The sequence below is a fragment of the Myotis daubentonii genome, chromosome 2 (assembly GCF_963259705.1).
Source record: "Myotis daubentonii chromosome 2, mMyoDau2.1, whole genome shotgun sequence".
In the NCBI taxonomy this organism is placed as follows: Eukaryota; Metazoa; Chordata; class Mammalia; order Chiroptera; family Vespertilionidae; genus Myotis; species Myotis daubentonii.
Genome location: NC_081841.1, coordinates 195,463,264 through 195,489,512, shown reverse-complemented (window position 1 = coordinate 195,489,512; position 26,249 = coordinate 195,463,264). Strand labels below are relative to the sequence as shown.

The 26,249-nt window shown below is 41.3% G+C and overlaps 1 protein-coding gene across 2 annotated transcripts; it reads right to left on the bottom strand.

Annotated features, from left to right (window-relative positions):
- Positions 1-2,216: 2,216 nt before the first annotated feature.
- Positions 2,217-13,500, bottom strand: CHRNA6 (cholinergic receptor nicotinic alpha 6 subunit). Of its 2 annotated transcripts, XM_059685275.1 has the most exons (6): positions 13,131-13,493; positions 11,432-11,571; positions 6,956-7,000; positions 6,065-6,174; positions 4,986-5,964; positions 2,218-3,330 (listed from the first exon to the last, which is right to left on the bottom strand). In XM_059685275.1, exons 1-6 carry the CDS (start codon positions 13,207-13,209, stop codon positions 3,199-3,201), a joined length of 1,485 nt encoding a protein of 494 aa, XP_059541258.1. In that variant the 5' UTR covers positions 13,210-13,493; the 3' UTR covers positions 2,218-3,198. The 2 variants fall into 2 exon arrangements, with proteins under 2 accessions (XP_059541259.1, XP_059541258.1); XM_059685276.1 differs by lacking the exons at positions 6,065-6,174; positions 6,956-7,000 and having other exon boundaries at positions 2,217-3,330; positions 13,131-13,500.
- Between the last annotated feature and the right edge of the window lie 12,749 nt (positions 13,501-26,249).

Sequence of the window (26,249 nt, the reverse complement as noted above, 5' to 3'; positions counted from 1 at the left end):
ATCCAGTGAGAATGTGTGGCTGCCCCTCAACACGCCTGCTAAGCATGCGCCTTCACAGGCCTGGGCTCCAAACTCATACCCTCAAGAGGGTTCTACTTTTTCACAGCCAGGTTTACAGGTGGTTTGATGGGGAAGATCCTACGTTGGTCTGTCCCACACATTATAGGATCCCTACCCCCAGGCCCTACATGACAATAGCCCTTTTAGACTTTTCCAAACACCAACTAGAAATAGTGTGTAGGTGTGTGTGTGTGTGTGTGTGTGTGTGTGTGTGTGTGTGTGTATGCGTGCATTTGTGTAAAAGGCATGTAATAGCATCTCCAGAATGGCTGGTACCGCTGGAGGATTCAGATGATAGTTCCAGTCAAAAGGGGGATGGGCAAGGGGCCATGCTCATTTGTTGTGCTTCTGTTCTTACTGCCCAGCCCCTCACCACACGCAAGAGGCACACCCTAGCTTTGGGAAAGTTGGGTGGAGTGGGGACATCCCAATAAATGCTCTCTGGGCCCTCAGATGGTGCCTCCGTGTTACTCAAAGTCAACATCTTCCTTCTCCCACCGCTTGCACCTCCCTCCACCCGACTTTGCCCTGATGAATATGGTGAAATGCGTTCAATAGTGTTGGTGAGGGTGTGAAGAAAATGAGACGCTGGTGGATTGTGAGTGGAAATGTAAAATGATGCAGTCACAATGGCAGTTCCTTAAAAAAATTAAAATTAGAATTACAGCAAAACCCAGCCATTTCACCTCCAAGTATATACTCAAAAGAATTGAAATCAGGGACTCAAAGACATATTTGTGCATTCATATTCACAGCAGCATTATTCACAAAAGCCAAAAGCTGGAAGCAACCCAACCCAAGTGCCCACTGATAAATGAATGGATAAATAAAATATTGCATATACATACACAAAGCAAAGAAACTCTGACATGCTACAACATGGATGAAACTTGAAGACATTATGCTAAGTGAAATGTGCCAATTGTAAAACGAGAAATACTGTATTAACCTACCTATAAGAGATACAAGAATAGTCAAATTAATAGACACAAAGTGAAAAAGTAATTACCAGTGCAGGGGGGAGAAGCATGAAGAGTTGTTGTTTAATGGATGCAGTTCCAGTTTCGCAACATGAAAGAGTTCTTATGGATGAATGGTGGTGATGATTGTACTATATTATGAATGTTTTAATACTACTGAATTTTATACTTAAAAATAGTTAAGATGATAAATTTATGCTATATGTATTTTACCATCACTAAAACTGTTTTTTGGTTAATCCTCACCTGAGGATATTTTTTCCATTGCTTTTTAGAGAGAGTGGAAGGGAGGGGAGGAGGGAAAGAGAGAGAGAGAGAAACATTGATGTGAAAGAGACACATCGATTGGTTGCCTCCTGCACCCACCCCAACTGGGGCCAGGGGTGAACCTGCAACCCAGGTACATGCCCTTGACCGGAACTAAAATTCTCGACCTTGGGGTGTGCTCTAACCACTGAGCAACATCATTCAGGGCCATTACACCTTTTTTAAAATTAAATATTGAATTGGTTTGATAGTAAAAAAAAAAAAAGTATCAAGTAACAGCCAATCCAATGTAAAGATAGAAAGATAAAACAATAGGTACTTCAATCACAAATCAGAGTAATTCAAATTCAATACCTCTGCATGGTGTGCCACATACTGCCTTATGCTCCAGCGTGAGTCAGACAAGGAAGCATCAACATGGGGTAATAGAAACCATGGTGAATCAGCGCAATGAAGATTATGACATCTTTAAAAGTATACTTCAAGACTATGTAACATCATGAAGGAATGTGGCTAATATAGTGTTTTGAGAAACCAGAAAAATATAAAATTGCAAGGTAAAATTGAAGTGTAAAAAATTATATGTGGCCCGGCCAGCATGGTTCAGTGGTTGAGCATCAACTTATGAGCCAGGAGGTCATGGTTTGATTCCCAGTCAGGGCATTTGCTTGGCTTGTGGCCTCAATCCCCAGCAGGGGACGTGCAGGAGGCAGGCGATCAATGATTCCCTCTTATTCTCTCTCTCTCTCTCTCTCTCTCTCTCTCTCTCTCTCTCTCTCTCTCTCTCTTCTCTCTCCCTCTGCCCCTTTTCCTCTCTGAAATCAATAAAAATATATTTTTTTAAATAAAGAAAAAGTATAGATGCATATAGGCAAGGACTAGAAGGGAAAAGGCAAAAATAAAAGTAGTTCATTTGTTAGGGCAGATTTCTTTTTTCTGCTTTAAAATGTGTCTTTTAAATTGTTCGGATACTATTTATACAACAAACAAGGAGATAATAAATTTGAGTGGAATAAAACAGAGTTTCCAAAGGGTTCCCTCTCAGAAAAGGAATTGCTCCAAAAGGTACAGATCACAATTTCTGACAGAAGAAATAAGTTTATTTTCGGTCTCAGCTACCATGCACAAAGGGAAACTGTTGATGAGAAAAGACAACGAAGGTTGCACTGGGTTTGCCTGGCCACCCCCTCCATGTTCTCCTGTTTTGATTGCTCTAGTTCCTTCCCCAGGTGACACTTAGTCCTGGTGATCGGTGTGTTCGTGTTTCCCTAAACAGCTGGGACTGCGGGGGCAGCCTATTTCCGTCACCTTTGCGATGCCTACCACAGTGCTGGGTCACCACTCGCTTCTGGCCGGATGAATGCTAATTAAATACAGCCTGCTGAGGTCGACTGCGACTACCTGCCATCACTTTGTGCTAACTACTGTATGAAATCATGCTGGCGTGTGAGCTACATCACAGACACATGCACCAGCAAGCAAGCCCACAAGAGTTCACGAGCATTGCACACGTCAGCAAGGGCCACGCTCCAGAGTTTCGTGTCTGGCCTGTGTCATTCTGCTGATCAGCAGCATAAACTGGAGGGACCGCAGGACCCCTCTGTAGTGTGGCTTGATGCTGATGACGTGGTTCGCTGTGTAATGGCTCATCATGGCCCTGGAAGCTGAACATGTCCAGACGAGAGAGGCCTGGGGGTGCTGCCAGCTCTGGGCTCCAGCGTCGTGCTACAAAGGAGGGCACCCCGGCTCCTCCTTTTCAATCAAGTCCTCTTTTCCCGTCTAGTCATCAGCTTCAGTAGATGGGGCACTTAGATGGGCAGCTTTCTGTCCCTTTCTTTGTGGTAGGGAGCACACAACACAGAGCATCTGCAAATTTCAAAAGATCGAATCCTTAAGATTTCCCCGTGTTCCCCAGCAGCGGCTGGAGAAATAGCCCTGCAGTCCCAAACACGCAGACAATGACAAAGATCCAAAGAAATACTCTGTCCACCACCATGGCCACATATTTCCAGCCATCTTCTACCTGAAAGCCAAACAAAACAAACAAACAAAAAATCAAATCAATTTTTAAAAATCAAAACCATAGGAAATGTGCTCTGTTTCACAAAGAAGCTTCTTCCTTTTCAAAGAAAATGCTCCTGGCAAATTCTAAAGCAAATATTGGTATTGTTTTGGTTAACTCTACAGAGCACGCAGAAGAGCTTTTGTTTTGCCTGAAGAGGGTGGGTCCTCACACCCCATTAGTGCTTTGGGCAGCTGGCCACAGAGCAGGCAGATTTCAATCAGCCAGGATTCCGTGGGCCAAAGGGCCGTTCTGGACTGCAAGAAGCACTCCCAAGAAACAGCTGCTCAGAAAGTGCGGTTCTCGTCATTGGCATCAGTGGATACCTGTCCCCTTGGCAAGTCTTGGGAAACGGGTTTGAGGCAGGGAGGGTAGGACATGCAGCATGAAGGAGGACCCCTTATCAGGAGCAGGCAGCCCTCTAGACCTCCGGATCATGCTGCTGATGGAGAGTTCATTGCCTTTCTCACAGCCTTCCAGTTGTTGACCTCCTAACTCAGTGATGGCGAACCTTTTGAGCTCGGCGTGTCAGCTTTTTGAAAAACCCTAACTTAACTCTGGTGCCGTGTCACCTATAGAAATTTTTTGATATTTGCAACCATAGTAAAACAAAGACTTATATTTTTTTATCTTTATTTTATATATTTAAATGCCATTTAACAAAGAAAATCAACCAAAAAAATGAGTTCGCGTGTCACCTTTGACACGCGTGTCATAGGTTCGCCATCACTGTCCTAACTTCTGCCAAAATCTCCGTTTGTGTCTTGAGAGCCCTCCCTGGTGGTGATTAAGTCAACAGCAACTCTCCCCTAGATTTTACGAAGGTGTCACCATGGAGGGGAGTTCTGAGCTCACTTGTCCTGTGATGCACCCCACCCCACCTGAGTGACACGCAGTCACAGTATCGTCCCCCGCACCCCCAGGGCAGACTTTAGATCTTGAGCTATCCTTTCACTGGGAGATACGATGCTGTAATTGCAATATGAGGTCAAAATCAGGCACCCAGCATGAGTTTTCAGATGCCCTCAACTAGTCACCCTTATGGTATGGAAAGTGGGTGTGACTTCCTTGATCTCTTTCTTTGGAGGATGGAGGATGCCCATGGTACTATAGTTAGACTCTAGGCACGGGGAGCAGAATACGTTGATGCTAAAAATATCCCTGGAGCTCATTCAATCAGCACCTAAATCCTTCTGAAGTAGAATAAGCAGGATTGAGCTGTGGAGGACTCACCCTCCCTTTCCTCCCACCGCCCTCAGATTGCAAGCTGCTCTATAGTCATTTCTCTTTCCCCTCCGTGGGCGGCGTTCCCCTCTCCACCTCTTGTCTCACACTTTCTTGCACAAGAGCTTCATCAGTTTCATTAACCAAGGTGGCCCTGAATGTTTATTTTAACCGGATTTCACTTGAGTTAACATTGCTGGAGGTGGAGATTTGCTCTGGGGCTGCCTGACCCCAGGTCAGTCCACCCATAACTGTGTAATAACAGAACTGGGTCTTAGAGTAATGCTGCCTGACCCGCTGGTAAACAGAGCTAACTCTGAAGATCTGACCGTGTCTGTAAAGTGTCCCTAGTCCTGCTGCGGGTGGACAGGCTAGAGGAGACATGCATTTACCTCCTTTGTTTCATTTTGGTTCCTCATGTTTTCTGCTATGAATTGAACACTGTTAATCACATCTTCGACTTCAGGTGGGTGCTCCGTATTTCCTGTCATCCACTGTAAAGGCTGATGACTTAATCTTCTCTTGCTGGTGGCAAGCTGATGTGATTTATGGCAGTGGCAGCACTCTTTCAGAAGTTTGGGTTCTCTGCGATTATCAAACTTGACTTTGGTAGGCCTGCCGGAAATGCTTTTGGGGTTTTTATCAGAACTTGTCTTCCTCGTCTTATCCAGAGGTCTCTTCATCATCAGGATCTGGGGCAACAGCTGGAGGAAAACCATCTTCACCCAGCTGGGCATGGTGTGTGTTGTTGGAGTGCGATAGTGTATGTTCAACACAAATACAGTCACCGCGATGGACAGGGTGACAAAGATCATGGTGAACAGGAGGTATTCACCCACCAGGGGGATCACAAGAGATGTAGATGGGATGGTTTCTGTGATTACCAGCAAAAACACAGTCAGAGAGAGCAGAACTGAAATGCAAAGTGTCACTTTTTCACCACAGTCAGAAGGAAGGTAAAAGACCAACACAGTTAGAAATGAAATAAAGAGACAGGGGATGATCAGGTTAATGGTGTAAAACATTGGCAATCTTCTAATGTAAAAAGAATAGGTTATGTCTGTGTATATCTCTTCACAACAGTTGTATTTTATGTCATGCTTATAGCCAGAAGCATCAACAATTTCCCATTCACTGTTTTCCCAACAATCATTCATATCCACTTTAGATCCAATGATCAGAAGATCAATTTCAGCTTTGTCATATGTCCAGGAACCAAATTTCAGGGAACAATTTTGATGATCAAAAGGAAAAAAAGTGATATCCATAGGACAGGAACTCTTAAAAATAGCTGGTGGAGTCCAGGTTATCATGCCATCGTATTTAAGAAGAGCTTTTGTCTTGCCTTTGACTTGGAAGTCACCAACAGCACTGCAAGATAAATCAGACCATTAGTAATATCCCCTTTGCTATGTATGGGTCAGCATGTACCAAAGGCAACTTTAGAGACTACTGCTGTCGGCTCCCGTACTTGTTATAGAGAACAATGTCAGGCTTCCAGATCTTATCTGCAGGAACACGAATAGTCTCAATGCCGTCAAATTCCATTGGGTCCCAGCGCAATTTGTAATCATTCCAGATCTAAAGGAAATAGAAGTCAGCTTTTAAAAAAATTTTTCTTAACAAATTTCTTCCAATCTTAATTCTATGTTTGTTCAGCAGTACTTTTGAAAAATTAAGTTCTTAACTGAAGAGTACATTGGGTTCTATCAAAAATTGGGAGATTAAATCAACGAAATAGGGGGATAAGTAGCTGAGCTAACTTTGGAAAATATAAATTATCTAATAAATAGTGATTATTAATTTGCTGGCCATGGGTCTAGGCTCAACTTCCATGTTCCATGTACTATATTCACACTGGAGTACAACTCATTTCTGAGGCTGGAAAGGTTGTTCAAGTGTGCGATGATGAGTTTGTTACAAAATCTGAGTAAAAGATTAATACAAGGGAAAAAGCAAAATGGTATAACCTAAAACCAGCTGGTGGGACCCTAACCCACATGCTGTCATGCTCAGCTACTGACTTCTCCAGGATTAGTTGAGCAGGATCAAAGAGAGGGCAGACACCTGACTCTGGAGCTCAAGCTACAGATGAAAACAGAAGATTTGTGAGCAGAAACGAGGAAGGACAGAGTTTCTGTCTCAGAGAACCTTGTCACTAGGTTCCTGCACCTGTGGAGCTTGCATCAAGCCAGCTATTCACAGAGCTGAACTTCAGGCTTTGGAGAAAGGTGATATTGTATGCTCTCTCACAAGGTGGAGATGGAAAGAGGGGATGCTACTGGATGATTATCCATCGGGCATTGTTAGGCTGACCCATGAGTAACACAGGTCCAAGAGGACATGTGATGTAGATACATACATGACGTAGCCACAGGTTGGTTTCCATGATCTGGTTTACTTCATCCTGGGAAGAAGAAACAATATATTTAGCCTCAAATGTATTGTTAATAGAGGTGGATCTTAGAACAAGAATTACTACTAAAAAGAGCCAAATCTGAGTTATTCATGTTAATAGAGGGAAACAAAGAAGATTGAAAAGTCAACTTGTAAAAAGCAGCCAGAAATATGATATTCCACATCTGACCTCAACCCTGTTGACTTTGAAAGAAAATGTGGCTGAAAGACTGTCTTTCAAATGTGATTTAAGACTCGCCACTTCTGTGAAGCCTTTCTGTTCACCATAGCCGATAAAGGTTTCTGAGCCCATGAAAGGAAAGAAGGGAGAGCAGAGGGAGAGTGGGAAAGAGGGAGGAAAAATACCACAGAAGGTGATAGGTATCTGAACCTGGTTCATTGTTTTGATGGTCTTCTCAATTTCCTGAAAAACCTCCCTTCCTCAACACTCTACAGCAAGCATGTCAAACTCAAAGACTAACACAGACCAAATAAAGGAGTCATGCAGCCCGCGGGCCGGGAGTTTGACATGCTTGCACAGGCTCTGAGTCCTGAGCCCAACTGCCCTTTGAAATGTCAGCCTCAGCTCAGCATAGAGTTTTCCAGCAGCAACCGGCCACTCCTTCACAGCGCATCACCCAAGCCCTGCGAACCGCAGAGGGGTGGGGGGGCAGGGGGGGAGGGGACATACTCATACACCAAAAGGTCATCCACCCAGTAAACCTGTGGCCAAGTCATTCTGTAGAACAGCAAATACACTCCATGTAGAAATCTCTAAGGCCAACCTGGCAGCTCAGACAGTAACAGAGGGTGTAGATTAGAACCTTCTAGAAGAGAGTTGGTGACTGTGCATCCTGGCTGTACTGCATCACTGAGCTATCTCCAGAGCTCACCATGGCTCAGTGACAACAATGAATATGGTCCACAGGGACTTCTGGTGCCTCACATAAGAACAGATAGCCTTCAACACACCAAGAAGAATGGTTATATTGTCCAGCCGGCGTGGCTCAGTGGTTGAGTGTCAACCTATGAACCGGAGGTCACCAGTTCAATGTTCAATTCCCAGTCAGGGCACCTTCCCTGGTTGCGGGCTCAATCGCCAGTGGCTAGTGTGCAGGAAGCAGTGGATCAATGATTCTCTCTCATCATTGATGTTTCTTTCTCTCTCCCTCTCCTTTCCTCTCTGAAATCAATAAAAATATTTTTTAAAAAAGAACAGTTATATTAATATCTGGCAAAGTCTTACTTCTGAAGAGGAAAAATAATTACTAAAGACAAAGAGGGACATTAACAATGGTAAAGGATTAGTCCACCAGGATGTTAGAATGATCCTGACTGCACACACATCAAACAACAGAGTCTCAAAATACATGAAATAAAAACTGATAAAGCTGAAAGAAGAAACAGACAAGTCCCCAATGATAGCTGGAGACTTCAGTCCCCCTCTCAGCAACCAATAGAACTACTAGAAAATAGCGTAAATATAGACGATCTGAAAAAATAATCAACCATGAGACTGACATATATAGAACACTCTACTCAAAATAGCAGCAGACACATTTTTTTCATATTATGTGCCATAATATAAACCTCAACAATTTTAAAATAATTGAAATTATGCAATGTGCTTTCTGACCATATGAAATCAAACTAGAAATCTATAACAATTGCTTCTTGGCCTTTTGGCTAAGATCAAGTATAGAAATCAATAACAAAAAGATATGGGAAAACCTCTAAATCCATGAATATTAAACAAGTCACTTCTAAATAATCAGTGATCAAAGACAATGTCTCAAAGAAAAATTTTTAAAATACATGTAAGTGAAAACATATCAAAATATGAGGGAAGTAACTAAAAACAATGCAGAGAAGACATTTTATAGCATTAAATTCTTACATAAGAAATGAGAAATGGTCTCAAATCAATAACCCAAAGTTTCTATTTCAATAAATTAGAAAAAGAAGCATAACATAAACCTAAAGCAAGCATAAGGAAGAAAAAAATAAATGTAAGCGCAGAAATGAAATTGAAATGGAAAACAATAAAGAAAATTAATAAAACAAGCTAATTCTTTGTGGGGACAGGAAAATAGATAAACTTCTAGCAAGGTTGACAAAAATAAAAAGAGAGAAGACACAAATCACCAATATCAGGAATAAAATAGCTACCACTACAGATCCTGGAGCCATTAAAAAGAATAGAGAAAACAGTACTAAGAATAACTTTATCATACATTCAACAGCTTAAAAAAGAGACCAATTCTTCAAAAGCCACAAACTATATAAATTCAAAGATGAAGTCGATCGTCTGAATAACCTATATCTATTTAAAAATGAATGGCTCATTTAAAACCTCCCAGAAAAGAAATGTCCAGTTCCAATAGGATTTCCTGGAGAATTCTACCAATACGTAAGGTAGAATTAATACCTTGGACCATGAGGCAACACTGAGGGAAGAAACCACAGGCTAAGGATGGTGAAATAGGAAGATAGAATGAACCTTGGCCAATGTCACCATGCATGGTTCATGTTTTTAGCATCACAGTCCATGTGATTGACATTCCCTGGAGCTGTGTAGTGCATGACCTGAGCAACTACATCATGTGGGGCAACTGCTGACACCACGGAGTCACCTGGTGTGAGCCTCCTGGACTGTTAACCTTTGGATTTCTGTTACACAAGAAAGAAACAAACTTTTTTATTTAAGCTGTGGTTTCTGTTCAGTCTCTGATAGCAGCCAAATGCAAATGTCAAAATCTCTATTCAGCAGTCCCCTACCCCGCATCTTCAGAACAATGTCCTGAAAGGATCTATCAGCCAGGGGTTTGAAGTGATGCTGTACACTGAGGCGGGCCTCCTCACAGTCTAGGTGAATCTCAGTTCAGCGTTCCATTCCTAAGAACCCAATCCAAACAAATATGGCTTCCAGTCCAGTACTAAGCTATCTGGGGGAGGGCAAGAGTAGGGGGGAGGAATCAGAATAGGAACTAAATAAAAATTTATTAAAGGAATGAGTGGTCCCCTCCAGGTGAGAGTTAACATCTATTTCCTTCCTTCCTTCCTTCCTTCCTTCCTTCCTTCCTTCCTTCCTTCCTTCCTTCCTTCCTTCCTCCTTCCCTCCCTCCCTCCCTCCCTCTCTCCCTCTTTCTTCTTTCTGTTTCTCTTTTTTCTTCCTTCCTTCCTTCCTTCCTTCCTTTCTTTCTTTCTTTCTTTCTTTCTTTCTTTCTTTCTTTCTTTCTTTCTTTCTTTCTTTCTTTCTTTCTTTCTTTCTTTCTTTCTTTCTTTCTTTCTTTCTTTCTTCTTTCAAAACAGTATACACACACTTCCAACCTGGGCCAAAAACTAGAGGACCAGGCCAGGGTCAGCCTAGGCCACAGGGAAGCATGGGTTGGAGAAACACGGTGGGGCCTGACTTCACTTCTGTCATGAAGGTCTTTCCCCAGGTATACCTAGGGAGACACCACTGTTCCACCCAGAGCCGAGTCTAGGAGAAGGAGGCCTCTTTCCCATCCATGGGCTGGGACCGATGTGGTGAAGGTGGCTCCCTCCTTCTGTGCACTGTTGTCTCAGGAACTCTCTCTAACACCACACTCTGGAAATGCTTCAAATGTCCCTTACTTCCCAAGCCTGTCTATTCCTGGAATTTGGTCCAAATCCTGCACCTCAGGCCGGACCTACCTCCCCCGCCTGCCCCCGCTCCGCCATGCCTTGGAGCCCAGAACCCACCTCTATGTTAGAGTACCAACCACCACTGTCTCCTTTTCCAGCAAGTAGGGCATGAAGAATAATTAATTAGTCAAAAGAAAGGACTCTAGTCCTATTTGCCCTTGAACATGGTAGCAATAAATTAAAATAAGAACTCCAAATTCCCATCTGGTTTTCCAGGTCTGGATGGAATCCTATAAGTAAGAAGATGATTTTTTTCTTCTTATGTAACATAGAAGCCATAAAGCAACTTTTTGTATGGAGTAGAAAGAGCATGAGCTTTGGAGTTAAACGGGGCTGATTCAAACGGCACTTCCACCGCAATTGCATGAGCTTGGGAAGAGCTGCTTAACTGAGCTTCTAGCTCCTCAGCCGTCAAATGCAGCAGATGGCTGCAGCGTAGACAGTGCCTGGTGCATAACAGGGGCACAGTGAGGGTAGCTCCCTCTGCCTGCTCCCTTCAACTTCCCCTTCACCTCTTTGTTTCACAAACTGCCTCTAAAAACACTCCCAGAAAACGATCCTCCCTTAATGTGAATAATTATAGCATCGGTGGGGAAAGTCTCTCCCACAACCGGACGGCTGCGCAGGGCCAGCAGCCATGAAGATTCTTGCCCGTCTGTATTTTTATAATTCCCGTGTCTCCCATGTGCAGGAAGTAGAAGAATGGTTGGGGACTCTGACCCCTCAGAGTCGGGGCTCCTTGAGGCACAGCTGGTGAACTTGAGGCACTTACCACATTGGCCAGCTGCGTGATGGCCACTTCAAAATGCACCGTGACGGGCTCAGAAACATTTTCCACGGGCCTGATGAGCTGGTTATAATGCGAAAACAGTTTGTGAAAGAGTCTCTCCTCCGAGGCACAGCCTGCGCCATCTGCAAGCCAAACAGAGAGGCAGAGAGGATGCTGGGGAGTCTCTGGCGGCTTCCATCACTGGGGGGCCGGGCAGTGAGGAGTCCAAGACAAAAACAGGAATGCTTACATCTCAGGACTATCGCCAAGGAAGTGATGTTAGTAAACGCGCTTTTCAAAGTCTAAGGCACCACACACATAACGAGAGACATAGCTCTCATCTTTGCGTATGTCACTGAGAGCAGCTCACAGTCTTACTGATCCAGTAATTAAGGGATAGTCCTGCCCTTTCCTGTCAAAATAGTCACCGCCCCCTGACCTGTTTCTTCACCTAGCAAGGTGGCTAGCTGCGAACTGAAATAGCTAGTAAGATCATTAAGGTCTTCACAAGCCATACTCTTTCTTAAAATCAACTTTGAAATTTAATTATTGTGGGGATTTGTGAGAATGCAAGGCTTTTAAGGCAAAATTAATTAAACTGTTTCTTAAAATAATGCAAAATTGGTTCTTAAGTAATAGCATTTTCAGTTGCTTAATTTTAGACACTAGTTTAATGCCTACCTCTTTGTATTTTTCTAAGAATGCATTGAAAGTAGGTTACTTGCCTTCATTTGCCATAATTCACTTCTTTAATACCCCCTCTATATTTTCCCTTATAGATTTCGAATTTGAGAGCTGAAATATTATTCTATCAATTTGTTGACAATATTTACACCCTGAAAGAAAAAATCATTAAAGAAACTGAAAAATTAATTAGGTAAAAATGAACAAAAGGACAGGTGTTATAATATTGAATAAAAAGAGTCGTTTGACAAAAGCTTTTGGAAACACTGAAATTTCAGCAGAAAAGAACAATTTTAAATGTAAAACATCATTCTTGACATCATAATTAATAATGGTAGAAATATGTCTGTATAAAACAGACAATCAAAATCCTCCCCATTACCCATTTCCCCCGTGGGACCTTCTTTTCCCTTTGAGACATTTTAGAGAAACCCGCCGTGAGTCTTGAAGAGCAAATCCCTGCACAGCCGGCAGCACATGACTGTGTGGTTTTGTCCAGGCAGAGCAGCTGTTGTCCGTTTCTCAGTCTCAACTTTTAAAATGAATGATCTTACTTTCAGGACACATTTCAGCATCGTAATATGACATGTTTCCCAAAACAAAGATGACTACCTACCAAACGGAAGAGTTCATACTCCGAGTAATAGTAGCAGCTAACAAATAGATCCGTTTTGAAAAAGTATTAAGTACAAATACAAATAAGTTGAATACATCCGTGGCACAGGTGGGTAGAAAACTGCATCATTATTATTATTACCATGTTTTAATTGGGAAAATAAAATAAAATAGGGTTTAAAATGCTTCACCATCCTCCTCATCCCACCCCCAAAATCCTATTTTCCACGTTAAACTTAACCAATAAAAAATAGGTTAACAGCTGTAACAACAGTAATTCCTGTGCAGACACTACATATTTACCCGTAGAATATTTCATCTCTCTGCTCAACCAAGCACAACTAGAAGAGTAAATATATGGAACTAAGAAGAGATTATGAGATAAAACAGAAACAAAACCTACCTTTAAAGAAAGGTATGAATACATACAACCAGAGACACAAACCACAGTGAAGGCATCCCTGGCCCTTGCTGGTCAGCATGAGTAAAACACGCTGTGATTGCTTTTTCTAGTCAAAGGATTGTGGAAAACAAAGAGCTGTCTGACAGCCACGCGCATCAGACCTTGAAATCATCAGAGTCGCACTGCAGTCCATGTGTGTCTTCTGCAAAATAAAAACATCCACAAACAACACGGTGGTTCCCAGTAGCCGAAACTGAGGCCAATGAAAAGGACAAATCAAAAGAGCTGTCTGATGTCAGATGAGTCACCCCATTTCCTGTCACCCTAGATCACTTTTCATGTGAGAACTGTGAGGAAAAGCAGTGCGGGAACGCTAGGCAGACAGGACAGAGGGAGGATGGAAAACATTGCCCCGGCTCAGGAGGTATTTTTGTAGCACAGTCTTAACCTTAATTCTTAGGGGAATAAACACACATTTACTGAGCTCTGACCATAGGTAAAATGTATGCTAGGTCCCAAAAAAATGTATTCTGATTCACTGAGTTCTCTAATCAAGGCTTAACCTTGTTATTAGAAAACTTTCTAAAATATGAGTCACTCTTTCTGTCTTAATAAGAGTGTCTTATAGAATTTTATCTGACTGCAGGGCTTCTAGGTTAGTGATCATCATTCAGATGAGATGCCTGAAAGTGAGAGGAATGATCTGAACACAGGATGCTACCTGGACAGTTCTGTTTATTTAAACATCCTTGTCATAAAGATAGATGATAGATAGATAGATAGATAGATAGATAGATAGATAGATAGATAATTATTCATCCACAAGTAAAGGAAATCCTGCCATTTGAGATAATATGAATAAAACTAAAGGACATTTACTAAGTGAAATAAACCAAACAGAGAAAGACAAATACTGTATGGCCTCATTTATATGTGGAATCTAAAAAAGTCAAACTCACAGAAACAGTGATTGCTCAGAACTGGGGGGTGAAAGTAAGGAGGTTGGTCAAAGAGTATGAACTTTCAGTTATAAAATGAGTAAGTTCTGGTGATCTGATATACAGCATGATGGCTACTGTATACTTGAAATGTACTGAGACTAGATCTTAAGTGTTTTCATCACACACACACACACACACACACACAAATGATATCTGTTGCCATGTGTGCAAGAGGTCCTTTTGTGGCGACGTTAGGAAAGAATTACAAATGCACACGTGTGGAGAAGTTTTAACGTGATGGTAAGATTTTATTGTGAATTAAGAATTAACACAGCTTTGGTGACCTAGAGGGTGGGCAGGCTCTAGACGCATGGCCCCAAGGCTTTTGTTAATTCTCCTTCTATCTTCTTGGTTTAGGCCAGTGGTCAGCAAACTCATTAGTCAACAGAGCCAAATATCAACAGTACAACGATTGAAATTTCTTTTGAGAGCCAAATTTTTTAAACTTAAACTATATAGGTAGGTACATTGTTATTAACTTAATTAGAGTACTCCTAAGGCTTAGGAAGAGCCACACTCAAGGGGCCAAAGAGCCGCATGTGGCTCGCGAGCCGCAGTTTGCCGACCACGGGTTTAGGTCATATAAGGTCCTGCCAAGGCATTAGGGGTGAGTTAATTAAATGTTTGACCAAATATAGCACGCTAATTTTTAAGTTGATAATTTTGTATGGCCCTTGAATGATGTTATAAATATCCAAATGGCCCTTGGCAGAAGAAAGGTTCACAACCCCTGGTTTAGGAAAAGGACAAGGACCATTTAAATTACCCAACCCAAACTTTTAACTTTTCACGGCCTTGGATTGGGCCCTCCTCCCAGTAAATTAATTCTATTGGGGTTTCATCCCTCTATCCAATCCAATTACCTTTCCAATCGTTCCCACACGAGGCCCTGCCCCTCTATTTCATCACCCTGACTCCCATTTCACTTGTTCAGTTCATTGCCAAGCAGAGGAATTTCCTCCCCCACTTCCCTTACCGGGCTTTTAGCATTTCTAAGGAGGATTCCTGTCCCATTCTGTGGCCTGTGGCAGCACCCTTAGAGTGTGTTAATGGGTCTGTTTACCAGTACGCTAGATGGAGATTCTGTTATTATTTGTTGCTGCTTCCCAGTTTATTAAAATTATTTCTTTTTTTTTCTTTTCCCCTTATATTAATAACTATAACTGCCTACACTGACATAACTAAGTGAGATGATGGATATGCTAATTAGATTATGGTGATCACTTCATAATGTGTGTGTGTGTGTGTGTGTGTGTGTGTGTGTGTGTGTGTGTGTATAATCATCACATTGTACACCTTAAATATATACAATTTTGTCAACTAGAGGCCCGGTGCACGAAATTCATGCACTCAGGGAGGTCCCTCAGCCCAGCCTCCGGGAGTCCTCAGGGGATGTCTGACTGCCACAGAGGCAGGAGAGGCTCCTGCCACTATTGCTGCGCTCACCAGCCCTGAGCCTGACTTCTGGCTGAGTGGCACTTCCCCTGTGGGAGCACACTGACCCCCTGGTGGTCAGTGCTCATCATAGCGACCGGTTATTCCACCATTCAGTCTATTTGCATATTAGCCTTTTATTATATAGGATTATACCTAAATTAAGCTGGGGGAAAGAAAAGGAGTTAGCCCTGAAGATGATCCTTCAGCCCTTCCCAAACATTCTGTGACATCATCACAAATATAGCATACTTTGCAATTGTACAGAGTTCAGACTAATGACTTCCCTCAAAATTCTATTAGTCTCATATGTCTTAAGGGCACAAAACAAGAACTAACATTTATTAGCACCACATTTAGACCAGACGCTGGGCTAGGTGCTTCAGCTATGTCATCTTAAGATGTTACTCAAGTTCTCCCCTTAGCAGATGGTCCTTGGCTGAAGTGTCCTGAGGAGTTTGGAGAGAACCTACGATGATAAAGAGAAAAATTCTGGACAACACTTTACCATGATGGTTAAAATGCCACCTCACACCCCAAATTGGGCAATGCCTCACTAGCTTTCAGGGTAAATCCCAAATCCAGTTGGCTGTTTATCCAAATCACCAACATCACCCTCAACCGTTTCTATTGGTCAGGCTTTCACTGACTTTTTCTTCATACTTTCTAAATGTTGCTTTGTGTCTTTGCTTTATCCAAGAATCCTTCTCTATAACTGTCACCTGTCGGCTTAAAGAATGACTTTAGTGGGCTGTCTTCAGGACTGCTGCTGGATACTGTTTCATGTTCAGATTCTAGTGATTAGTTTTTTAGGATATAGTTGAACTGTTGCAGATAAGCTTCCAGGCGGCGCAGAAGAATTAATCAGCCAGGCACTCAGAGGGTATTCAGAAGAGTAGCCTTTATTTGCAGATGCACTGGTGCTGTGACTCAGGGAAGTCAGTCTCCAAATCCTGAGTGATGAATATGGATGAAGCTTTCCCTTTATATCCTTAGTTCCTTTGTCCCCCAAATATGGATCCGGCTTCTGGACTTTTCACGGGCTTTGCAGTCCCCCGTGAGTTGGGATAGGGGAAGTGAGATTACACTCAGAGGCCTGTCTGATGCCAGCTCTGCCAACCCACTCGGGGGTTGTATGTGGTTCATGGTTTATAGCCTCTGTGAAATGGGAGTGTTCCGGGAAACAGGTTCTGCAAGGCAGGCCAGGCATCACAGATAAGAATGGAGCTTATTGGCTAGCAAGAGTGTGCGTCAGAAGGCAGGTTACTGGCACAGATTCTGATAGCTAGCCCCCCAAATGTCTTATTTTCCCTTTCAGAACCAGCCAACATTTAGTGTTCCTTGTGGTTTATGGAAGTAGAAAGGTTGAAGGGAGGTAAGAAGTTAATGACCATCAGAAGAACTTCAGTTTCTCCCTTCCCTTCACCCTCACCCCCATGCCTTTGACCTCCTCACTCCTCTTTGCCAGTTCCAAAAGGAAAAAGGAAGGAGCAGTGGATCTGAACTATTTTCCAGGCCATAAACCTGATTAAAACAATAGATCATATGCCTTTCCCCCAAACCCACCCATATGCATATAAAACAAAACTTGACCTGTAATTTCTGGCCCTCCGTGGGTCTGCCCTCCAGGCACATGGAGGGCAACCCTGGGTGGAAAATAACCACAACCGGTTTCATAGTTTTCCAATTTCTGTCCCTAGCCACCTCACGCCACCCCTTTTTAGAACAACATATCCTGAAGACCCAATGCAGTGATGGTGAACCTATGACACGCGTGTCAGAGGTGACACGGGAACTCATTTTTTTGGTTGATTTTTCTTTGTTAAATGGCATTTAAATATATAAAATAAATATCACAAATATAAGTGTTTTACTATGGTGGCAAATATCAAAAAATTTCTATATGTGACACGGCACCAGAGTTAAGTTAGGGTTTTTCAAAATGCTGACACGCCGAGCTCAAAAGGTTCGCCATCACTGACCTAATGTGTCCGATAATTGATGGGCTTCTGAGAGTAACTGATGGGTTCCTTTCTTGTTTTTGTTCACAGAATCTAACTTCAGTTTGGAGGTTTTCTAAGAAAAAAAGTAATACTGTTTAATATGAAACTTCTCTCATTATTTCAAGTTCCCCTCCCACCCAACCCCAACCCGTTGCTCAATTAAATCTATTGCCAAGTTCTGCTCTAAAAATAAGGGAGACTATTTGGTGTGATTATATAAAATAATCTTTATTTGAAGTTTAAGAGGGTTTTGGCATAGAAACTGCATGAATGAACATTTTGTTGACCTTTCTCCAACTGTCAGTTCTCTTTAAACTCAAACAAGAATACTCTTTAGTTTCCCTAAAGAAACATTAAGGAAATAACCCTTTAAACATGTATTATTTATAAATCCACTGCAGCAAAAACATCATCAATAATTTAATGATCCCATATGCTTGGTTTTGTAGGAGTTTTTTTTAAAGCCACTGTCATTAAAACTCTCACATGTTCAATATCCCCAGTCAGGATTATTTCACATCCACCCCACTTGACATTTCTCAGGCAGGAAAAACAAACAGCAGTAGGGTAAGTATTCAAATTAAATGCTAATTGTAGGCCACAAAGAAACCTTAAATCTATAGTTCACAAGAGGCTAAATTTAACCCTAGAGTGCCCACATTTTGTCCACCTAAATTTTAAGAATCAGGGAACCTGGGTTGGGGAAATGCAGGAAAAGAAAGTCAAAACTATGTTGAAATGTTAAGACTTTGAAGGCTAATTATAGCTACCTTCCAGCACTCTCTAACCCTAACCCTACGCCAACCATGGCAAGCCCTTTACATTCTCTCTCTTCATCCTCACAGCAACCCCATGAAGTGAGATTCACTTTTGTAAGTGAGGACACTGACACTTAAAGATCCCCATCTGTCATAGCTGTTAAATGGCTGAGTTAGATCCTCTCTAGGTCTGTCTGAATCTAAAGTTAATGCTTTAACCTTAAAGCTATACTCAAGTGCTTTCAGATCCATGGATACTTCATATGCTTAATATTTTTTTTAGAGGGTTGTTATTGAAATGGGCCATGGCTAGCACTAACTTGGTTATCATTCGCTGTGGATCCCTCACATGAGCTGAGGAAACCAAGACTAACTTGTAAAGGGAGTTGAAATAGTGGACATAATGCCAGATGACAGAAGTCAAAGGCCAGGAGACCGCCCTGCTTAAGGACAGGCTGACACAGGCAAGCTCCCAACTCTGGGACAGTGGGGTTACAGCCACAGCCATGTCCTTGGGGTTGCTGGTGTGGCTGTGCCATGACGCCACTAGGCTAAGTACCAGTGAAGGGCATGCTGGGCCATGCTCTTTCAGCTAGAATAATTCCTACACAGACTTCTGGGAATTCTGTAACTTCTCTCTAGCCTTTTCACGTCACTAAACGGGCAGTCGTTACTTCTGGGTCCATCAAGTTGAAATAAGAGACTTATTTCTTAGATCATAAATTCCCTAAAAGGAAGAATCAATTCAAGGTTACCATTTTCCTAGGAGCCAGAGGCTATTATAAAAACACTAAAGGCCCAATGCATGAAATTCATGCAAGGGGCTTGGCCCTCGCAGCCACGGCGGCTTGCCTTGGCCCTCACAGCCCTGGCTTCGACAGGAAGGTGGTCTGGAAGGTCGTTCAGCTGTCTGGTCTAATTAGCATATTACGCTTTTATTATTATAGATGCATTGCACTGCAGTGGACCCAGCTGTGCGATTGTGAATGGGAATAACAATACCAGTCTGTATTAGTTTCTTTAGGCTGCTATAACATGTAGCACAAACTTAGTGGCTTAAAACAACAGCGTTGTTGTTGTTTAAATGTTCTAGAGACCGGATCCAAAATGGAGGTGTTGGCAGGGCCATATTCCCTAGGAAGCCTGTCGTGGGGCGAATCTTTCCTCGCCTCTTCCACCTTCTGGTGGTGCCAGGCATTCCTTGGTTTGTGGCAGCATCACTCCAATCTCTGCTTCTGTCAATCATCAATCCATACGAGGCCTTCTTGTCTCTGCCTGTGCCTTCTCTTTTGTCTCTTATAAGGAAGCTGGTCATTCAATTTAGGTCCTACTGGGTAACCCAGGATGAATTCATCTCAATATCTTTAACTTAATTACATCTTCAGAGACCCTTTTCCAAAGAAGGAAACATTCACTCATATCACAGTGCTGCGGTCAGGATTAATTAGGACATGTATATAACAGCAGCTACTGACGTGCTGTAGGGACAACGCACATTGGTATTGTTCTTCCAGAGAGAGCAGCATTTCAACGGTACAACAGACTCTGAATACCAGTGAGGAGGCCCCAAACGTATGACCGTTTTTACATAAAATGATACGGATTTCATGTTCTTTCAAAGAAGAAACGCTGAAAAGTCTCTTATATGATGTTCCTGATTAGTGTGCATAAGAATCAAGGGTAGGAGATGGTCTTAAAAGAAATCCTTGGAAATTCTGATTCAATAGGTCTAGTTAGAGACCTGGAAAACTGCCTCCCAGGTGATCCTGATACAGGTGGTCAGCACACCACATCCGAGGAGCATTCCGGGGGCTTCAGGAAGATCTGCTGTGATGTATACAGTTAGACATTTCTGGGACATAACGTATCCCTACAAAATTCTATGTCACAAAACAAAAATGTTAGAGGGATTCTGACGTTGCTATACAAGCACTGTGTTTCATCTGAGGAAGCTAATTCAACGTTGGTAGTTATGAAGTCCTACCATGTTCTGGGCACACTGATCAATTCTGAAGTATAGCCGTCAGAAAATACACCTTTATTTTTCAAGAACCCATGCAACATTTGCAAAAATTGACTTATTAGGACTCCAAAAAAGTCTCAACAAGTAACAAAGAATCTATACAATACAGAACATTCTCTGTTCGCAAAGAAGAAATGTTAAAATAAATTCCAAAATAATGCCCAAACTTCCCATTCTTGCCAGTCTCAAATGTTAGCTCAGCCTTATATTTTTTTTAAGGGGCAGGGAGGTAAAGATAATAATGGACAGAACTCACGTGGGTTAAGTTTCACCAGTCTGAATATAACTGAGATCAAAGAAATCTAAAGTCCTGATCAACCAGTTGTGAACCCCTCTCATGCAGCCCCCTCCAACGCTGCCCTGGTATTCAGGCTGCTATGGGAGCTTGTCTGCCCCAGGCTCTCCTGGTACTTTGCTGAGCATGGCTGTCTTCCCAAAACCACAGCTGCCCTGAGTCAGAGGTAGCAGGAGAGGGATCCGGGCAGAGGGGTGCCAGAAAATCCACCCTGCCCCCGACCCTGCAATGTGCTGAAGCAGGGCTGCTTGTGTCCAAAGCCTTTCCCAGACTTTCATAAACCTGCTGGCAGGGGCGCCCACTGAGCACTCTCTTCTCTGGAGTCCAGGCACCAGAACACTTCCTTCTTCCCCAAACCATAAAGGCAGCAGCCTGTGCCGCTCTCTGATTGGTTGCTGGCCTTTTTGCAACATTGTTCTCTTTCACTTCCAAGAAAATAACATTCTGTTTCCTGCAAAACACATTCTTTGTTTGTTTCAGCTAGTCCCAGGATTCCTCCTTATTCTACCCCTCACCCTAACTAGTTTAGCTTCTTTCAATATTAATTTGCCTGCAATGTGACCCTGAAACTACAAGAACCTTAAACTACCCATCCCAGAGTTCCTTGAGAACTGTGCTCACTCTTGTAATGACCAGCTGAAAAAGAATTTACAATCTACCAGTGAATCAACCAGAGGCCTGAACTCAGAATCTCACCTTATTTGGTGTACCTCCTTTATGTCCTATATTTAGCCATTTCAACTTCTGCTGGGGGAGACTCACTGCTTCTTGTTTTGTTTTGTGTTTTTATTTTTTTTTATTTTTATTTTTTTTAATTAAATCTTTATTGTTCAGATTATTACATTTGTTCCTCTTTTTTTTTCCCCCCATAACTCTCCTCCTCCCAGTTCCCGCCCCACCCTCCGCCCTCACTCCCCACCCACTGTCCTCATCCATAGGTGCACGATTTTTGTCCAGTCTCTTCCCACATCTCCCACACCCCTTCCCCCCCCAAGAATAGTCAGTCCATTCCCTTTCTATGTCCCTGATTCTATTATAATCAACAGTTCATTCTGTTCATCAGATTATTTATTCACTTAATTCTTAGATTCACTTGTTGATAGATGCATATTTGTTGTTCATAATGTGTATCTTTACCTTTTTCTTCCTCTTCCTCTTCTTAAAGGATACCTTTCAGCATTTCATATAATCCTGGTTTGGTGGTGATGAACTCCTTTAGCTTTTCCTTATCTGTGAAGCTCTTTATCTGACCTTCAATTCTGAATGATAGCTTTGCTGGATAAAGTAATCTTGGTTGTAGGTTCTTGGTATTCATCACTTTGAATATTTCTTGCCACTCCCTTCTGGCCTGCAAAGTTTCTGTTGAGAAATCAGCTGACAGTCGTATGGGTATTCCCTTGTAGGGAACTGAGTTTCTTTCTCTTGCTGTTTTTAAGATTCTCTCTTTATCTTTTGCTCTTGGCATTTTAATTATGGTGTGTCTTGGTGTGGTCCTCTTTGGATTCCTTTTGTTTGGGGTTCTCCGCGCTTCTTGGACCTGTAAGTCCATTTCTTTCACCAGGTGGGGGAAGTTTTCTGTCATTATTTCTTCAAATAGGTTTTCAATATCTTGCTCTCTCTCATCTTCTGGCACCCCTATAATTCTGATGTTGGTACGCTTGAAGCTGTCCCAGAGGCTCCTTACACTATCCTCACATTTTTGGATTCTTTTTTCATTTTGTTTTTCCGGTTGGATGTTTTTTGCTTCCTCGCATTTCAAATCATTGACTTGATTCTTGCGCTCCTCTGGTCTGCTGTCGGGCGTCTGTATAATATTCGTTATTTCAGTCCGTGTATGCTTAATTTCTAGTTGGTTCCCCAATATAAGATCGAGGGTCTTATTAGTTTTCGTGTAGATCTCATTAAGTTTATCGACAGCTTCTAAACAGTTCTTGAGGGACCTTAAAAGTGCGGTTCTGAACTCTATATCTTCCATTGACAATTTTGTCCTGTTTCTTTGTCTCCGCATTTTGTTATGCTTCCTTGGTGTACCCCCTAGTGGTCTTTGTTCGAAGTCTTATAGTTAAATCTTGATTGTTGTAGCTAATTCCAGGGAGGGTTTGACCTCCAGGCCAAGTGGCTATGAGCTGTTTTGTGTTTTTAAATGATGTCGTTCTCTCTTTCCCAGGAAGCAATGAACTCAGATTTGGTTTTCTTCATCACTGGTGGTATTTTGATTTGACAAATTCAAAGGAAGAGTTTTTGAAAAATAAAACTTGACAAACACTGCATATCTACCGTAAAATTAAATATTTAATGTACACTGACGAAGTGATATTGTGTAGATCGTTTTAGTGAAGTCGTATGTCAGTTCTCTCTGTTCAGTTCCTCACTCTACAGAAGGAAATTTGTGTTTGTATAATAGCTTTTTAGAACGCTTTAACTCTGTATAATGCACTATGTTGCAAGGAAAGAAAACTGTAATATGATCAAATAACTTATCCAGCAGACTTAGTTAGAAAGTACAGATATTTCCCAATCCAAAACTTTATTTTCTCTTCAAAACACTTTTTAAAATACATATATTTTTATTGACTTCCGGGAGGGGAAGAGGGAGGGAGAGAGAGATAGAAACATCAATGATTAGAAAGAATCATTGATCGGCTGCCTCCTGCACACCCCTTACTGGGGATCCAGTGCGCAACCTGGGCATGTGCCCTTGACTGGAATCAAACCTGGGACCCCTCAGTCTTCAGGATGATGCTCTACACACTAAGCCAAACCAGCTAGGGCTCTTCAAAACACTTTTACACACTTTCATCTGTACCCAGACTTCTAAGAGAAAACTGTGGCAATGTATTCATTCATTCCTAGGGCTGGAGTAACAAATTCCCATAAACTAAGTGGCTCTAAACAACAGAAATTTATTCTCTCACAGTTCTGGAGGTCAGACGTAGATCTGAAAGAGGATCTGCCCCGCGCCTCTCTTCTAAATCTGATGGCTGCCAGCCGTCTTTGGTTTGTGGCAACATAACTCCAGTCTCTGCCTCTGTCTCCACAGACCTTCTTCCCTCTGTCCCTGTCTATTCAAGTCTCCCTTTCCTTCCTCTTATAAGAACACCAGTCCTTTTATTTAGGGCCCACCCTAAATCTTGGCTGCCTAATATATATGTGTATGTGTATCTAAAATCCTCCTATTGTGTTGAAGGTTGAGGAGAGAGTGACAGAAAAAATATTTAAAGAAATAATTCATAAAGTTTTTCCAAGTTTGATTAAAAAAATATATATAAATTCAAGAAGTGTAAGAAACACCAAGCACAAGAAACATGAAGAAAAACATATTAAAGTACAACAAAATGATATTGCTTAAAACCATTGATGAAAAAATAAGTTGTTATACAGAGAAAAAAGGCACATTATATACAAGGCAACAAAGTAAGACTAACAACAGACTCCTTGTCACAAATAATGCAAGCCAGAAGATTATGGAGCTTTAAAGTACTAAAAGAAAGAAAAATGCTGTCAACATAGAATTTTATTTCCAGCAAAAATATGTTTCACAAGTAAAATGGAAATAAATATTTTTGCAGACACATAAAAGCAGGAAAACTGTCATCACCAGCAAACTTATGCCACAATAAATTTTAAAGAACATTATTCAAGCAGAAGGAAAATAGTACCAGACAGAAATGGAATCTACACAAACAAACAAATAGCTTGGTAAATAGTAAATATGTGGGTAAATGGAAATAATATTGTTCTTATTTTTAAAATATCTTTAAAAGATAATAACTTTTTTAAAGCATAAATTAAAAAATCTATTGTGGCCTTAGTTGGTTTGACTCAGTGGGTAGAGCATCAGCTTGAGAACTGAGGGGTCCCAGGTTCAATTCCAGTCAAGAGTACATGCCTGGGTTGCAGGCTCAATCCCCAGTAGGGGACATGCAAGAGGCAGAAAATCAATGATTCTCTCTCATCATTGTTTCTATCTCTCTATCCCTTCCTCTCTGAAATAAATGAAAATAAATATATTTTTTAAAAATCTATTGTGGGGGTTATAACATGTGAATATGAAATGTATGACAATAATATCACAAAGGTCAGGAAAGGAAAAATGGAAATACTGTTATATATTCTGATACCGTATGTGAAATTTAATAATATTATTTGAAGATAGACTGTGATAAATTAAAGATGTATACTATAAACTCTAAAGCAACTGATAAAAGAGCATTCTAGGCAGAAGAAAAACAAAGAAGTGAGGAAGAAGATGGTAAGTAAACCAATTTGGCAACTTGCTTTGAGGAGTAAAGATGGCACATTGACTAGATAGCTTAGAGTGAGATTTTGAAGGAATTCGAATGATAAATTAACAAAATTGGTCTTTGGGTAATAGGAACCACTAAAAAGCTAGTATAAGGGATCAACAAGATGGAACCTGTATTTAAGAACATTAACTTCCACCTTCTTCTGTGTTTGGGTCGACTTATTAGACTTTTCTTTTTATAATTTGTGAGTGGTTTCTATAGAAAATTTTAAGAACGTGAAAAAGATTAAAGTGCATTCAATTAATTCACTTAAGACATTTGAAGATGTAAAAATCCAGTGCTCTCTTTGAGTCCAATGCTTTCATGACTTATAATAAAAATTTTAGAACCTTCTGCAAGCTCATATTATGCTATTAATTTTTATAGTTTAGTTTAGAGTTAAGGAATTTATAACTTAAGACTTGAATTATATGTTTAATTAGTTTCCATATGCTCTCCAGAAAATTCAAAACCAAAAGGGCTAATTTATTTGACATCTTATAGTTCAGTTGAGACCATTGGCAAGACTATTTTTCACTTTCCCTAACAAATATTAGGTTGAACCAAAGAAATAACTGCTATTCAACTGTTTTGACCTACAAAAAATAATTTTGCATGGTCCAGCCTAATGTATTATTGTGTGTTTTGAACTATACATTTAATGTTCTATTTTTATTTAAAAGCATTCCCAGAGTATATGCTACATATAAGGTATTGGGATAGAGAGAGAGGTTATTGAGATGAATAATAGTGATTCTTGTCCACATATACATTAAAATTCTAGAAGGTTCTCAAACATGCAGGAGTATAATTTTTATCTGAGATTTTTTATTTTTAATATATTTTTATTGATTTCAGAGAGGAAGGGAGAGGGAGAGAGAGATAGAAACATCAATGATAAGAGGGAATAATTGATCAGCTGTCTCCTGCACACCCCACACTGGGGATAGCACCTGCAACCCAGGCATGTGCCCTGACCAGGATTTGAACCATGACCTCCTGGTTCTTAGGTCAATGCTCAACCACTGAGAAACACAGGCTGGGAACATTCTTTTTTTCTCAAAAGTAGTCCAAAAATACATCACTAAGCTGACTAGTTCTGCTGGGTAAAATTATTTCAAATGGCCAAACTTCTATTTTCTAAGTAAACAGTTCAGATGGTAACTTCTAATTCATCACAGTACAAAACACGTACATGTTCTGAAGCCAGGCATTGGCCTTTCACAATGTAACAAATTGTCTCTTTGTTATTGTTTTAATTAGCTAGTTATTAATAATAGGAAAGGAGCAAAAGGGAGGCCAGACATTATAAGTACGCA